The 15,626-nt window shown below is 39.2% G+C and overlaps 2 protein-coding genes across 8 annotated transcripts in view; one reads left to right on the plus strand and one right to left on the minus strand.

The window, feature by feature from the left end:
* The window catches only part of SLC35A5 (solute carrier family 35 member A5), a 35,087-nt gene extending 24,394 nt beyond the window's left edge, over positions 1–10,693 (minus strand). For 5 of the 6 annotated variants that reach the window (XR_008628446.1, XR_008628447.1, XM_055125193.1 and 2 more), the window contains exons 1-5: positions 10,558–10,693; positions 9,523–9,672; positions 6,047–6,145; positions 3,999–4,132; positions 1,626–1,693 (exon numbers count right to left, since the gene is read on the minus strand). Coding sequence is in view for 4 of the 6 variants with exons in the window: in XM_055125193.1 (XP_054981168.1) it covers positions 1,626–1,693; positions 3,999–4,132; positions 6,047–6,145; positions 9,523–9,652 (431 nt within the window). In the remaining 2 variants the exon portion in view is untranslated. Of the gene's footprint in view, positions 1–1,625; positions 1,694–3,998; positions 4,133–6,046; positions 6,146–9,522; positions 9,673–10,194; positions 10,442–10,557 lie in introns of those variants that run through there. The other variant, XM_055125192.1, reaches the window with a different exon arrangement.
* A 185-nt stretch (positions 10,694–10,878) lies between these two features.
* The window catches only part of ATG3 (autophagy related 3), a 40,211-nt gene continuing 35,463 nt past the window's right edge, over positions 10,879–15,626 (plus strand). The window contains exons 1-2 of one of the 2 annotated variants that reach the window (XM_055125195.1): positions 10,879–11,350; positions 14,653–14,694. In XM_055125195.1, the coding sequence (XP_054981170.1) occupies positions 11,279–11,350; positions 14,653–14,694 (114 nt within the window). In that variant the 5' untranslated portion in view covers positions 10,879–11,278. The remainder of the gene's footprint in view (positions 11,351–14,652; positions 14,695–15,626) is intronic. The other variant, XM_004606722.2, reaches the window with a different exon arrangement.

Below are 15,626 nucleotides of genomic sequence, written 5' to 3' on the forward strand. Positions count from 1 at the left end.
AAATTAAATCCATAAAACATGAATGATATATTGAAAACCTTTTTCACAATTAAACATTTATGAAAATATATATGTATTTATCTATGAGGTAATATTTGTTTGCAGGAATATAAATTCTTTCTTATTAAATACTATATCTTTTAGTACAAATACACTAGAACCATTTTTTTTTTTTCCTTCACAGAATTTTCTTGGAAATTAACTTTTAATTTTACAAAGTGACTTTCATGTTAATTTTAAAGACTGAAAGGTTTTTGGAATAGTAACCTCACTGGTTACAAGTATTTTCAAAATTCCTAGAAAAAATGAGGAACATGTTGCAAAAGAAATTTTAGAGTACTCTAGCATTTAAACTGGACAAAATATAATATTCATTATTCTCATCAACCATTATCATTATTCCCATCAACATCAACCATGAAATGTTTTCTCAAGTCAAAGAAAATCTTTCAAGAATTCCATATAATTTACATACTGAATGCATCATGGATTCAACAAGTATCTACTAAGTGTCTATGTACCAAGCCATTCTTTCTCTTTGTACATGAATTATGAAAGAGCACATTATGACACAGCACACCAAGAAACAAGAAATTAAGAAGAGGAAATAAATGTTAAAATAAAAAAAACACAACCATAACACATATTACTTTACTTAATAACGTATTTAATTTTTTTTACTTTATTATTATCACCATTACTAGGTAATAAATGAGTTAAGGACCTCAGAGTCCATGATATTCTCGAGTTAGGGCATTCTGGCCATTGTTTTGCAGTAGTATCTACTAAAAATATTTACTAACATAAGATAAATCTGTATATTTCAAATTCTTACATCAAAACCACAAAATATGTCTATGAGAAAATTTAGAAGCACTCAAAAAGATGCAGAAAGGCAAAAAAAAAGGAGTTAATTTTATTCAAGAGACCCCTGAAGACAGGGAAAGACTGGTGACAGCATTTTGAAAAGCTATTGTCCTTATTAATTATGTCAATTAGAGTCCAATTATCCTCTCTCAAAGTTTGCATCATACACTCTCATCTCAAATAGCTCAATAATTTGCCACTCAAAGCTCAAGTAACAAATAATCAAATATCTTATGAACTAATTGGTTCCCTTCTAGAATGCAGTAATCTTTTAATAATATCCAAAAGGGGGCCAAAGAGATAATACATAGGTAGGGTGCTTGTCTGCATGCTGCTGACCTGAGTTCAAAGCCCAGCACCACATATAGTCCTTTGAGCCCCGCCAGGAGTGACGCCCTGAGTGCAGAGGCAGGAACCTGTAAGCACACTGGGTGTGGACCCAAAACAAAAATACAAAAAGGGTCACAAATTCTTTATTGAAAACGAGGTACTAAAAATTAAAATACTACTGTATAACTCAATTATGCTTTTGTTTTAAGATGCTAAGAAAATGTTCGTGTATCAAATCACCAAGGATCAAACAGGCCAGGACTGGAACTGTGATACAGATGGGTTAAACAACCTGTCTACAACACAAAGCCAATTAGCAGCAAAATCCTGGTCTTGGGTTTCAAAAGGTTCAGTGCTCTGGGTATACCATCTGAAAAAAGGCTGTGTTGTCTTAAAATATGATAATTCTTTCAGAGCGAGTTACTTACTTCAGCACTATCCTGAATAGAAGAGCTGTTGTTATTATGCCAAAATTTGAGAAGATAACAGCCATGGCCTAGAAAGAAAGAGAGGATAGAGTTACAATCCACAGCTAGAAATGACCTCAGAAACTTCCCAGCTTGGTGGTTCACCTTGGTTAAAAAATGTTCTTTTGGTCAAAGATGAGAGAGAATTTAGGAAGTAATTTTACTAAAGGATTACATTCCTTTTCAGCTGTCTGTTAAATTCATGCAGATGTAATCCAATTACTGTCCAGACTTGAAAATATTTTGAAATTCAGCAAATGCCTGTGTTAAGTCATCTATAGGTACAGATCTGGAAGACTATGTATGAACTCCAAAGGTTTAGTTCTAGGAATAAGATTACCATGCTTATTAAGCATACCTTTTCAAGGTCTTAAGGTGCTTTACTAATTTTTAATATTGTTTCTACTGAGAGAAGACAGGTACTATGGGGTCCACTTACACATTAAGAAAACTAAGACACAGATTTTTAAATATCTTTTCTACTCTAAGAATTGAATCAATTTTCCTGCTTCAACTGAGTGACAATACCAAACAAATTTGACAATTCTTTCACTCACATTCTAAATATTTAGATATATGTCAACGTTTATGAGTTGTTTTTTCAGTCCCTCAAACACCATACTGGGAGTAGCCAGAATACCACAAGATGTGTTCCCAGAACAAAAACAAAAGAGCAAAAACAACAAAACTAGGAGAATTCCAAGAATATAACACCCTCCAAGAATATAACACCCTTTTCCAATTGTTTTTATGGGAATCATAATCTTATAACGTTTCTCAGTGTTCTCTGTAGACAAATGTTTTTGAACCTCCAGGAGAAGAGTGAGGGAAGGTGATGATACTAGGTGGCTACAGGAGTGAGGAAGTGTTAAGCCCGGTCAAAAACAGTAAAGGCCGTGCAAATGCTCATCACTCACCAGCCTGGTTGGTCTGATGAGCTTTGAAAACTCCTTTGAGGCAAAACAAAAAATACAAACGTTTGAGCTCTCTGTGTCCAAATTGTCATGTTATCTCTACTGGATTCTTTCCAATTAGACTTAGACACAGCAAATACTGAATAAGTCATGTGATTGATTTTGTAATATCTGTGGCTGTACACAATTGGGAAGGAAGAGCTAAGCAAGAAGCTGGACAAAAAATTTAAAAAATGCAATGGTTCTTTCATATTGGGGATGTAGGAAAGGTCTGTATTTTGAACTAATTCTGTTGGATACAAATAAAATATAAGCAATATGTACTCATTGTGAACTGGGTATAGAAATTTTCAGACCTGAGAAAACAAAGTGGAAGTAGTAAGTCAGTAGAGGAAACATTCTAGGTACTACTATTATGGATCACAGTTACCTGGTTACCTGGCCTATAATCCTGATTTTAAGTTGGTCTGGTATCATTTTATGAACAGGCAACTAAAATTTAAAACAGCTGGGGCTTACTTAGTTACATGGTTTCAAACTGTAGTAATGGATCAAACTCTTTTTTTTCTATTGCAGAGTTCTATTCACACCTCCTTCTCACCTACTCTAAAACCAAAAATTGGACAAAATGTACATGACACAATGGAGTACTATGAAAAAAAGCAGAACACAGATTTTAATTCTGATAATTAATGGGATGTAGGAGAGTTGAAAAATAACACAAATATACCAGTTATAATTAGCATTCAGAGGTTGGGAGTTTACAAACTCTATCTGTTCTTCTAGAAACTATTGGTTAAATGCTAAAACTAACAGAAAAATAAAATACAAATTATATTACAGCATGTGTGAAAAAGAGAGGGACACTGAGTAGAGAATTTACTCGGTTAATCATGGAAGCCTGCTGGGAGGTATTGGGTGTTATTATTAGAGGTTTGTGAATATAGGATGGCTCAGGAAAAAAGTAGGCAGACATTAAAGTTCCACATAATGAGATGGCTCGAGATCAATTTCCCAATGAGTTCTACCCATCCTGTCTCTTATCCTGGGTGGTCAACACAGCATAGTATCTTTAACAGTGTAAGTGAGAAGTCTGCCAACAGATTGCTAATTCAGTGTTCAGTGGATTTGGACAAACATCGGGGAGGACAACGAGAAACTAACAACAAAGCAAAAGAACCTGATTCGTTCTGTGATGCCTCTCTCTGCACTTCCCAATGTGTTTTTCTTTTTTAAAATTTATTTTAAATTTAATTAAATTTTTGAAAGGTCTCTCAAGAAGTGCTTAGGGAGCCTGGGATTACTCTGAATGATACTTGGCAAATCAAGAAAGGCCCAATTTAATTGTGCTGCAGGTCTCTGATCCCTGAACTATTCCCCCAGACCTCTAATATTTTTTCTCTTTGTCATATTTACTTACTGGCTGAAGATAGGAAAGGACATAGAAGACAATTAAATTATCCAGAAAATAAAGGAAGGCAGGAATGGACCACTTCATGAAATTAGAGAACTCTTTCCCTGAAGCCCATTTCAATCTTCTGCTTTTATGATCTCCTAAAGACAGAAATCCAGCAATCAATGACATTAATGAGAATACCCAAACTTAGAGAACGCAAACTATATTTGATTACTGACTTTTTAAGAAACTTTGTAAATTTGTTTCCGTAAGTGCCCCTTAGCTTTTAGAAATCAACGAATATGGCATTTCATTACTTTCTTTAATCCACACCATGACCCATCACTGACAATACTTGTAGAAAAAATAATTTCTTAATTCTGGTAAGAATATTTAGAAGTATCACTTAAAGAGCTATTCAGGATTCTACTGTTTTTGTTACTATTATGAGATCCAAAAGCAAAGGGAGAGATACACAAGTGAGAATAAGTAGAAAAAATTAATCTGACATTTATGTTGGAACTTTTCCCCTGCCCTGAGAATCAGGAAAGAGACAGTAGGTAAAAATTACACATACGAGAGTCACTGTCACTGTCATCCCATTGCTCATTGATTTGCTCGAGCAGGCACCAGTAACGTCTCCATTATGAGACTTCTTGTTACTGTTTTTGGCGTATCGAGTATGCCACTGATAGCTTGCTAGGCTCTGCCGAGCGGGTGGTCTTTCGCTCCAGCCCATACATACAGAAGTAGAGAAAATAACATTTATTAGTGAGTTTTATTCTTATGAGTATACCATTTTCAGGTTTTAAAAAACCTTAGGAAGGTACTGTAAACATATAGTATAAACTAAAATGATAAAATTAGAAATACACATTAAGATAATTCATGAATTTTGAGATTAAAAAACATATTTCCTGTCATCTGGTGCAATATTTGAAGAAAATGGTATGGAAAACTCTTTAAAAAAATTAATATAGATTCCCATATGACCCAGCAATTCCAAAACATCAATCTGAAAAAAGATGTGCAAGCTTATGTTCACTACAGTGCTATTTACAATAGCCATGATATGAAAACAACTAGCACTCAACAATAGGTGATGGATAAAAATTGTGGTATAAACACACAATGGAATACTACTCAGCTCTAAAAAGAAATACATTCTTTCCTATTGCTACAACTTACAGTGAATTACAGGAGATCATGGCAAGCAAAATTAGAGGGAAGACAAATGCTGCATGATCTAATTCATATGTGCTATATAAACAAAGCCAACCTCCTGGACTTGGACTATTCAAATGTATGAATATAAACACTGTGACCCAGTTATCTCACCTATGATAACTTACATTAACAGAAAAGTGTATTCCATTAACTAGAATCTTTGCATAGACAGAACACTTTAATTATAAACTCATTTTCCTGGGTAAGTGTTTTAATATTCTAATAGAGAACAAAGGCTCAGTAAGTGGGAACTAAGATGGAAAATCATGAATCACAAACAGCTAGATATCTGATGAAGGAATAGTATCCCTTTTTGAAAACTTATGAAACTGGAACTCAAAAAACTTAAAATAATTTGACCCAGATAAAGTTTGACTCCAAAGACACTATGCTGACACGATTGTAAGAAATGGGAACTGCTTTTGCAACATACTACATAGCAGGTCAGGCAGCAGTGATTTTGAAAATCCAGGACCTGAATAAAAATTAACCGCTTGTGTTACCCACCACAAGAGGTAGAGTAATGGACAGAATATCAGAAGTATGAATTAAGAGTTCGGGCTCTATCCTCATTGCCAGCACTGGGTAATATCTTCTTTTTTGATTGTTTTTTTGGCCACACTGAACAGTGCTTAGCTTTTACTCCTGGCTCTGTGCTCAGGGATCACTCCTGGAGAATACCTTCTCTACAAGTCTATTTCTCCACTAGCAAGCCATGATGATCATTCCACTATCTTAGTGTTCCCATATCTAAATTAATGGGCTAGACTAAATGATAGAAAATGATCCTTCCAGATTTAAATGTTGGGGCTCAATCACTTTTAACAAGTACCATTTCAACTCACCTTTCTTTATAACCCAGAATGACACAAGTACACAGAAAACTAGTTTTACCAGTTCCGAGCACACATTGACAGTAGTTGGAAGATAATCATATTTGTTTTCTGAAACATAAGAGAAATGGTTTTTAATGATTAATTTTGTTCTAAATAATGCTCGTACAGTTAATAATTTACAGATATTTTAAAACTTAGAAGCTGTATTTTTAACACATGTTTAATGTTATCCAGTTGGCTTTGCTCTTTTGTTTTTTTAATTCATCTGGTATTATAGCAGTTCTTATTGTTTTAGCATTTTACTATCCTTGATTTGATAAAATGCCTCTCAAGTTTTTATCCATGTTGCTGATACATAGACACTGAGGAGGTTAGGGCTACGGGCAAAGAATGCTCTGTGGTATGGCATGCAATTGCCTTTGAAATTTATTGTTAGCAATTAGAGCTCATTTTGCAAATACCTATACAGTTACCCTAAATGAATTAGTATCAGCTTACAGTTTTTCTTGTGGGGCTTGTTTGTCCTGCTAAATCAAGGTTAAACTTACTTTATGAATGTATGTATGCATGTATATATGGATGGATGGATGGATGTCTTGAGCCACACCCGGTAACGCTCAGGGGTTACTGCTGGTTCTGCACCCAGGAATCACTCTTGGCGGTATACAGGGATGCTGGGTATTAAACCAGGATCAGCCATATGCAAGGCAAATGCCTTACCGTCTGCACTATTGCTTCAGCCCAAAGTAAACTCTTTTCTGGGATGTTTTCTTAAAGTAATCTTCTTATCTGTTTCATACTATGGCACACATGGCATGCATGGCACACAGAGAAAATATATGTTTGGCATTCCAGTAAACATCCATGTATTGGGTTAAAAGCAACAGGCAACAGGCTCTGGCCGTATCTTAAAGAATAAAGAAAATTCTTTAACTCTGACAGATCCAAACCTATTGGTAAGTTCAAAAGCTGTGTCCCAACTTACAGGTCAATTGAATTAAGAAATAAGATGTGGCAAAAATGCCTTGATCTATGTTGTAAACTGTCTTCTCTAAATGATTACAAACAACTTAATCTATAATTTGGCAAGGACAAACCAACTTCATTATGTCTTGTTTTAAGGCATTCACTTTCTTCCTATTTGAAATTGAATCATTTCCCTTTATCATTATACTTAATATAAAACTGGCCAATTGCAGAGGAAAATGTCCACCTGTTACCCTTTCTCTCTTTGCCATGGCTTCCCCTGACCATCTCAACGTAAGTACAGTCAATTCTTTATTCATCTCTGATAACTGCATTACATCCATACACCTAACAAAATTTTTCAAATACTAGTAATGCAATACAAATACCCATTATTTCTAATGTGTAAATTTTACCCTAAGAATATAAGTGCTTTAAGGAACAACAATAGTCAACTTCATATATCTGGCCATAAAGAGTGTTCTGCACTAAGCAGACACTCAATAAATGCTCACCTGAATTTAAATATTTGCCAGTTAAACTTTCTCCATCAGTGGCCAGGAGCCAGTACAGCAGTCGGGGTATGTGCCTAGCATGCATCCAACCTAGGCTGGATTCGTGGCACTACATGGTCCCTGGAGCATCGCTGGGTAGAGTCCTGGAGGCTCCCACTCACTGCTGGGTGTGGAACTGGAGGCCCTCCCACTGCCTGAGTGGTCCGGGTATACAGGGCCTGAGCAGCTTCTCATTTTCGGAACCTTGGGCTGTCTGAAGGCCTGGTTGGCCTAGAGTTACTGGCAAACCCTGGACTTCCTGTACGCTTCTCTTCCTGATACCGTGTCAACCTTCATGGTTTCCATTTTACCCACTTTTCATTCAGGTCTTGGCCACAAGCAAATGGTTCTGATCCCCACTATGTTCAAATCGCATCTCTGAGATCATCCAATACCTTCTGATTACTGATTCAAAGGATATATTTTAATCATTAATATGACATTGTAATTCTTAGTTTTCAAACTTGCTCCTATGAGTCATGTAATTTAATTTTCTCATCTCTGTAGTGTCCCTCTGTTGTAACATAGGAATTCTGTGCTTGGCTCTTATTTTCTCATTCTTCATGCTTATCTCTGTTCTTAGGGTTAACAGTTTCAATTTAATACTAAAGTATTCAAGTCTATATTCAGCAATATTAACGTAAGACAACTATAAGCATTTCCTTCATGTCTGATGTGTGGTGAGCAAAAACAGCTCCTGATCCCAGCTAAAACTATGTAAACTCCAAATTCTTACCAACATGCCTTTCCCTTCTAATGTTGCCACCTCAACCGAGAAGCTCATCAGTCAATTCAATGCTTGTAATCAGAAACCTCTGAACTATCCAATATTTCATCTTCATCCTGTTAATACAATAGTCTTCCTCACTTTGCCCTTATTCCTAATCCGTAAGTATACCTTATCTCCCAGATTCTAGCGCCTAGAGAATAAATTCCCAGCTCCATAGCACGACATAAAATATTTAATGATCTGATTGTTATTCCCTCTGGCCAAACATTTCTTCTCCTTCTAATTCTTTAAACTGAACATATTCTCATGTAACATGCATGTTTTTAATGTCTGTAGTTTTAAAATAAAGATTCCATAGTAATAATATTCTTGCCTATCTTATCTTATGAATATATTATCACCTTAATGGGAAAATGCTCAATACCTTTTTGCTTCACATCATCCTTTAGGCAGAACATAATCACTTTCTACTTTGAATTTTTTTGCTATTAATCCTGTATTTTAATGATGTACTTACAAATATCTCCTAATAAACTATGAGTTACTGAGAACAAATTTAACGTGTTAAGGCCTTTAAACCCTGCTACTAATACTTAGCCTACTTCCTAGTAGATATTTAATGAGGTAGAGATGTAAACACCTCTCATTCTCCAATCAAATATTAAGGGTCACAATATCATGCCTTTATATCTTCAATAACAAGTGCAAGGTTCTCTTTAAAGCTGATAGAACAATGCTGAGCCCAGATGTCTACTGTTTAAATATAGATCTTTATCATGTATTTATCCAAACTGGTAATCTAACTATCCCATTAATATGGTGGTTAAAATAGTACATCGAAATTATCCAGTAATCAAATACATCTTCCTACTTATTTCAAAATAAATTATAATTATATAGATTGCTACAGGTTCACGATATCAGTCAACATTTCTTGACTGAAGCAACAGTCAAGGTTGTAATCTGGTAAAGGCTTGGCTCAAACCTTTTCTTTGAATGATTCAAATTTCAGAGCATCAACATTCTTTTTGATGTTTTCTTTTCTAGCTAAGGAATGAGTATTAAAGCATCCAACTAACAAGCACAATTTAAATAGCATCCAATTTAAACAGACACATGAAACAGAGAATTTCGAAGAGTATTAACCTCATTTTGTTTTTTACGAATCCAAAGACAACAGAGATAATGTGTGAGTAGAAGAAAGAGTTCTCTACGTATTTCAAGTCTCAACTTACCTTCGTTGGCTGAGTATTTTACCAGAAGAATGCGACTTGAGCTTAAAGCAATGAATATTATCCCTAACATCAATGTACACATGGTTGAATAGGAGCATGGCAGAGGATGACCACAGTACTTGTGTTCCATTTCGTGGTTTTTTTAATTGCCTTAAAAAGAAGAAGATTTTTATAAGCAACCCGGCAGGTAAAGCACTGATTTGCTTTATCAATGAAGCAAAAGAAGAAAACAGTATGTATATATAGTTCTATTATGGCTAGACCAAAACTATGGTAACTGGGCAGTTAGGGAATACAAGACAGACTATGGGCAAATGGAATGAGAGGCAAACTTTGATGAGGCAGAACTCTCTCTCTCTATATATATATGCATAAATACACACATATATGTATGTTTTTTTTTAATAGAGGTAGGGCCAGATTATATGTCCTGGCAAAAGAACAACTGATATTTAGCACTGCAGCATTTTTAGAAGAAATCTTTTCACTTTGTCATTAGCAACGGCGATGCATAAGGTAATTTCTGATTCGTGTTTTTCTTCTAGTAGCAGTCTCCAGACACTCCCCCTCCCTAATCCACCCTGACACACACACACACACACACACACACACACACACACGTTTACTGGGAAATTTTAAGAACAATCAAAATGGAACGATTTGAACCCCCACCGTGGCCTTTAAATAAATCACTGTTGGAAATGTAAAGTAATCTAAGAAGCCAAATGACTCAATGTCCCTGTTCTTGGACCCCGAGCACACTAAACTGGGCTGCTAAATCGCCCAAAGTCCCCATCCATCATTGTCCCAGTGCGGGAAAGGAACTGAGTGGGAGGGAGCTGTTAAAAAGGGCTTGGAAAGCCAGCACGAAGCGTCCAAGTGGGCGCAATCCCACATCGGAGGCCCCAGCACCTGCCCCGGGGGCGCCCCTTCAGCCTCTGGGAAAGCCTCCGAGGCGCACATGCGCAGTGCGGCTCCCATCCGGCGCGCCCTCTCCCCTGCGCACGCGCAGCTCTGCCTGCGGGGCGCGGTTACCTCGGTGTCCGAGAAGCGCGTCTAGCGGCGGAGCGTACATATTAGGCTGGAGACAGGAACTGTCTAGCGCTTCTAGGGCCCAGAAGCGGGGAGCCTACGGGCGGGCGAGCGAGAAAAGCCTCTGCTGTGGCGCCTCCAATTCCGGAACCCAAAGTCCAGTAACGTGACAGAAAATAAAAAGAGCGGAGTTCGGACCCATTGCGCAGGCGCGCCCCGTCTTCCGCTTCCGGAGGGAGGAGCGAGGTGGGGCCGTCCCGCCCCAGCGGCCTTTCTCGCGTCACGTGGCGGGAGAGGCCCGTGTCACGTGAGGCCCAGGTGGTCGCGGCACTACGGCGAGAGAGTGGGAGAAGGGGAAGCCGGAAGGGGGTGCAAGTTAGGCCAGAGGAGTCGGGGGGCGGGGGGCGGCCGGCAGCTCACGGGAAGACGAGGGGCGCGCGTGCGCTCGCTTCTTCCCGACCCCTCAACTCGCGTCGCGCCGCGGCTGCCTTCCTCGGCGGCCAGGTGACAGCTGGGCCCGGCCGGTCGCGCGCGCGCGCGCCGCCGGACTCCCCTCCCCGCCCCTCCCCCGCGTCCTGTCCGCCCCGTCGCGTCCCGTCGGGTGCTCAAGCGCGGCTGCGACTCCGGGGAGCGAGTCTTGACATTCCGGCGCCCCCGTCCGGTCCCGGCTGCTCCCCCTCCCCACTCCCCCCGCGGCGGGGCCGGCCGCCGTCCCGGCCCCAGGATGCAGAATGTGATAAACACAGTGAAGGGAAAGGCACTGGAGGTGGCCGAGTACCTGACCCCGGTCCTCAAGGTAAGCGGCCGGACTCGTCCCGGGGCTGTCAGGTGCCCGCTCGACTCCGCCGGGACCGAGGTGTAGGCAGGGGGAGCGGGGGGCGACGGGGGGGGGGAGACCCCCGGGGCTTTCGGGAGCGCCGCGGGGCGCGTGCAGGTGCGGGTGCTCTGGGGCGACCCCGCGGCGGGGCGGCTTCCCGGGCCCCCGCGTCCTCACCTCGCCAGCCTTCCTCGGGAGACGGGAGACGGGGCTCGCCTGGGTGCTCTGCTGACACGGGAGACTAGGAGTCGGCGGTCGGTGTGCGGTCCCGGCGACCCAAGCCACTTAACTTCTCTTTCGCGTGGCCCGGGAAAGTGAAAAGTTTGGGATAGTTGTGCGCCAGGCCGGGCTTGGAGGAGACCGGAGACTATGCCGTCAGCACCCCGAGCCGGCTAACGGGCAAACCCTGCCTCGCAAGGGCTTAGGCGACCCCAGACTCCTTGGGAGTCTTGGACTTGAGCGAGGAGTGCGCGCGCCCCCTCCCCCCCCCCCCCCCCCCCCCCGCCCCGGCCACACACACCGCTCTCTCCATCTCCGCGTACATACATTTCCTCTATATACGTACACACAACGAAGTATTTTAAAAGTTAAAATTAGAACCTTCTAAAATGAAAATTAACATTTTAAAGCAAAAATAAGTGTGACAGCTTTGGCACATTGAGATAACTCTCAGTTGCATTTGTATTTTATAACTCTTGTAGAGTAAGGTCTTTTTATTTTTGTTATTGTAAATATGTTTTCTCTGTAAAGACAAGCACTGATGGTGTAAATATCAAGTTAATAGTCTTCTCCGTCCGCCCCAAACAATTTAATTTTTACTAGATTTCAGTGTGGGCATAAAATGCTTTTGAAAGCAGTTGGTTCTCTATTCAGTACGTTTTTTGTTTATGGTATACTAAGAATAGTGGACTTTTGTTGTCTTTTTAAAAGTGCTCGTTTCCAAGACTGATTTTTAAAACACCTTGTTAAACAAAACCCAGGTTTCTATAAATCAAACAACTTTTATTCTTACACTTGTTTACTGTAAAATGTTGATTTTTTTTTCCTAGTACACTGAAATTGAAAATGAATTTGACACTTGAATCAAATGATTCTTTTGCTTGAGTCATATTTTAAAGAATTGTGTACCAAGGTAGAAAACGTTTAAAGCACTGTAGCACTGTCATCCCATTGTTCAGATTTTTCCTGGAGTGGGCACCAGTAACGTCTCCGTTGTGAGACTTAATACTGTGTTTGGCATATCGAATTTGCCATGGATAGCTTGCCAGGCTCTGCCGTGCAGGAGATACTCTCCATATCTTGCCATACTCTCCAAGAGGGATGGAGAACTCGTACCAAGGTTGGCTTCGTGCAAGGCAAATGCCCTACCCGCTGTGCTATCACTCCAGAAAACGTTTATATAATATATCATTGTTATAGCTGTATAGTTTTAGGGAGCAAGGAACAAAAGAAACCTGCAGATTTCAAACAGCTATTACATTGGATAGTTGTATTTTATTAAATTTGTATCATAGAATTTGTAATTTGAGGAATACTTTTCCTATTTACTCAATTCAAAGGGGGAATATTAGCTTATTGGTATAGTGATGAATATTTTTAGTAATAAGTACAGAATTAATGGCCCTTTCTTTGACCTTTCCAAGTGCAAATATGATTTGCAGAGAACTTTTTTTTCCTTGAAAAGAATTCTTACAATTTCCTGCTACATATCATAGGGTAAAAAAGAAGAATTTTAAGTCCCTAGGATAAAATTAATTCCTTCTCCCAGCATTAAGAAAAAAATTGGTTTGGGTGACTGAAACAGTGTAAAAGCTAAAATTCCAGAATGAACTTCAAGCCTCAGTAGGTAAGAGTAGAAACTCCCTGATTTAATTTAGAACTATTCTCTCCTTCTCTCACTTCCCCTTAAGCCATCATGAATTATGCTTTGTACGCACTTGCCTGTGGAATTCTTTTTCCATTTTTTCTTAACCTACTTTTAATGTATTTGTATTAAGTCACTGTGTTTTGCTAAGTTGTTCATAATAGAGTTGGTTCAGATAGTGTTCCCAAACCAATCCCACCAACAGTGTAACCTTTCCTTACATGAGACTACCCATGTTTCCCCCATTCCCAGCTTGCCCCTTTTTGCCTAGGGATTTTGCATTTGCTCTCAGCCTCTGAATTGGTTTTCTCCCGATCACTTCTTCAGTCACTTACAGTGAATTGTGTTCTCTTATGTAACAGCCTGCTTTCATAGTTACCTATCCTTCCATGCCCCATCTCTTATCTGCTTCATTTTTCTTCATGGTATTCATTGTTGCTTGGTTTAAATTCCTTAAGACAAGGAAGAGTTTGGTTTATTTTATTTATGCCTGTGTTTCCATTGCTTCAACTAGTGGCTGGCGAATGGTAGTTTTTGGTAGCAAATGGTAATTATATGAATTAATGTTTGCGTTCATTTGTGTTCATTTTATAGACTGCTACAAAATCTCATATATAAGCCAAAATACAGAAAAAATAGTAAATTATGTCCTTTTGAAAAAATGTAATGTGGTGGAAATGAGAATAATTGGCAAGTACTAAATTGATTTTGTTTTTTGTATTGCTATAAATTAAATGATGGTTGAATTTTAATATGTCTTAGCATCTTTTAACAGTTTTGTAAAGATAATTTGAATTCACAAAATAATTTGGTTTTCGGATTTTGTTTATTTGTTTTTGGGCCACTCTGGTGATGTTCAGGAATTACTCCTGGCTCTGAGCTCAGGATTTACTCCTGGGTCAGCTGTGTGCAAGGCAGATGCCCTATTCATTGTACTATTGCTCCAGTGCCCACAAAACTATTTGTAAGGCTATATGTAAATTTTGAGTGTTTTCCCAAAGATCTGTACTTGCTCATGTTGTATTATAATGGTGTTGTGTCACTTTCCTCTGTTAGATTTTTGTATTTCTTGAGGTCAGCTGCCAATGAATGATATGTCTTTTTTTGTATGCAACAGCAGACAAATGCATGCTATTTTCTCTTAGAAGGGTTCCAAGCAAGTAAGTGTGCCCCAAAACTTTAAATTTGAAAGTGAAAGTATAATGTTAGGGGTTGGAGCAATAGCACAGCAGGTAGGACTTTTGTCTTGCACACAGCCGACCCAGGTTCGATTCTCAGTACCCCCATATGGTTCCCTGAGCACCGCTGGTAGTAATTTCTGAATGCAAAGCCAGAGTAACCCCCGAGCATCACTGGGTATGACCCAAAAAGGAAAAAAAAAAAGAGTATAATGTTAGTATTCTTTCTGCTTTTTTAGGAATCAAAGTTTAAGGAAACAGGTGTTATCACCCCAGAAGAGGTGAGTGTTGAAGGTATTTTAAAAATATCTTGAATTTTAGGTAAAGAGAGAATGCTATCTCTGTAAGTTACATTGTTGGACTCTCATCTCTTCTAGAAGAGTGTAACTTCCCTCAATATTTTCCACTTCTCATATTTTTCTGTAGTTCCTCCTAATTTAGCAATGACGGTTTGATTTCGAGAGGAAAAATTTCAATAGCCACTTTTTGCTCATATTTATATCATATTGAGCTGTGCAGTGGACTCTGGTGTTTGTGAATCTGTTTATACGAAACATGAGATTATGGCTTTCCACAATGGAAACTAAACAAGCTTATATTCAGCTTGGTTTTTGTAGTTTTATGGGGGGGGGGGTGGCGACACAGCGATCGAAACCAAGATTTCAAACATATAAAACTCTTTTTTTAACCACTTAGTTGCATCCCTGCCCTACAGTGCTCAGACCAGATTAATTTTTCCTAACCCTAGCAGGGTCCTAATCTAGTTGTTACTGTTTGGATCATGACAGAATTTGTCCATCACCATGCTTTTAACTTATAGTTAAGTATTATGGCACTTTGGCCTGGCCCATTTTGGTGCCATGGTAGCTCACAGCTTCTCCTGGGTCCATCCAGTCCCTCCTTGGGACCCTGCTTTTGGGGTGCTGGGAAGTAAGGCAGCTGAGGCTTACGTCAGGACAGATGTCCAGAAGTGAATGTAATTCAGAGTCAATTAACTCCCAGGTTACAAAAGCATAGCATTAACTGTCTTCTTATGTCTATACAAAAAGGACACTGCTTTGAATTAACTATGCAAAGGACTTAGGCAGAGAGGACAAACCAATGTTATCCTACACTTGTCAGCTTTTCTCTTACTGCCTCCTGCTTCTGACGGTGTTTCCATCCTGTGATCCTCTTGTTCTGCCCATTGGCCCACTCGATTTTTTGCCATGAA

The sequence above is a fragment of the Sorex araneus genome, chromosome 2 (assembly GCF_027595985.1).
Source record: "Sorex araneus isolate mSorAra2 chromosome 2, mSorAra2.pri, whole genome shotgun sequence".
Taxonomy (NCBI): Eukaryota; Metazoa; Chordata; class Mammalia; order Eulipotyphla; family Soricidae; genus Sorex; species Sorex araneus.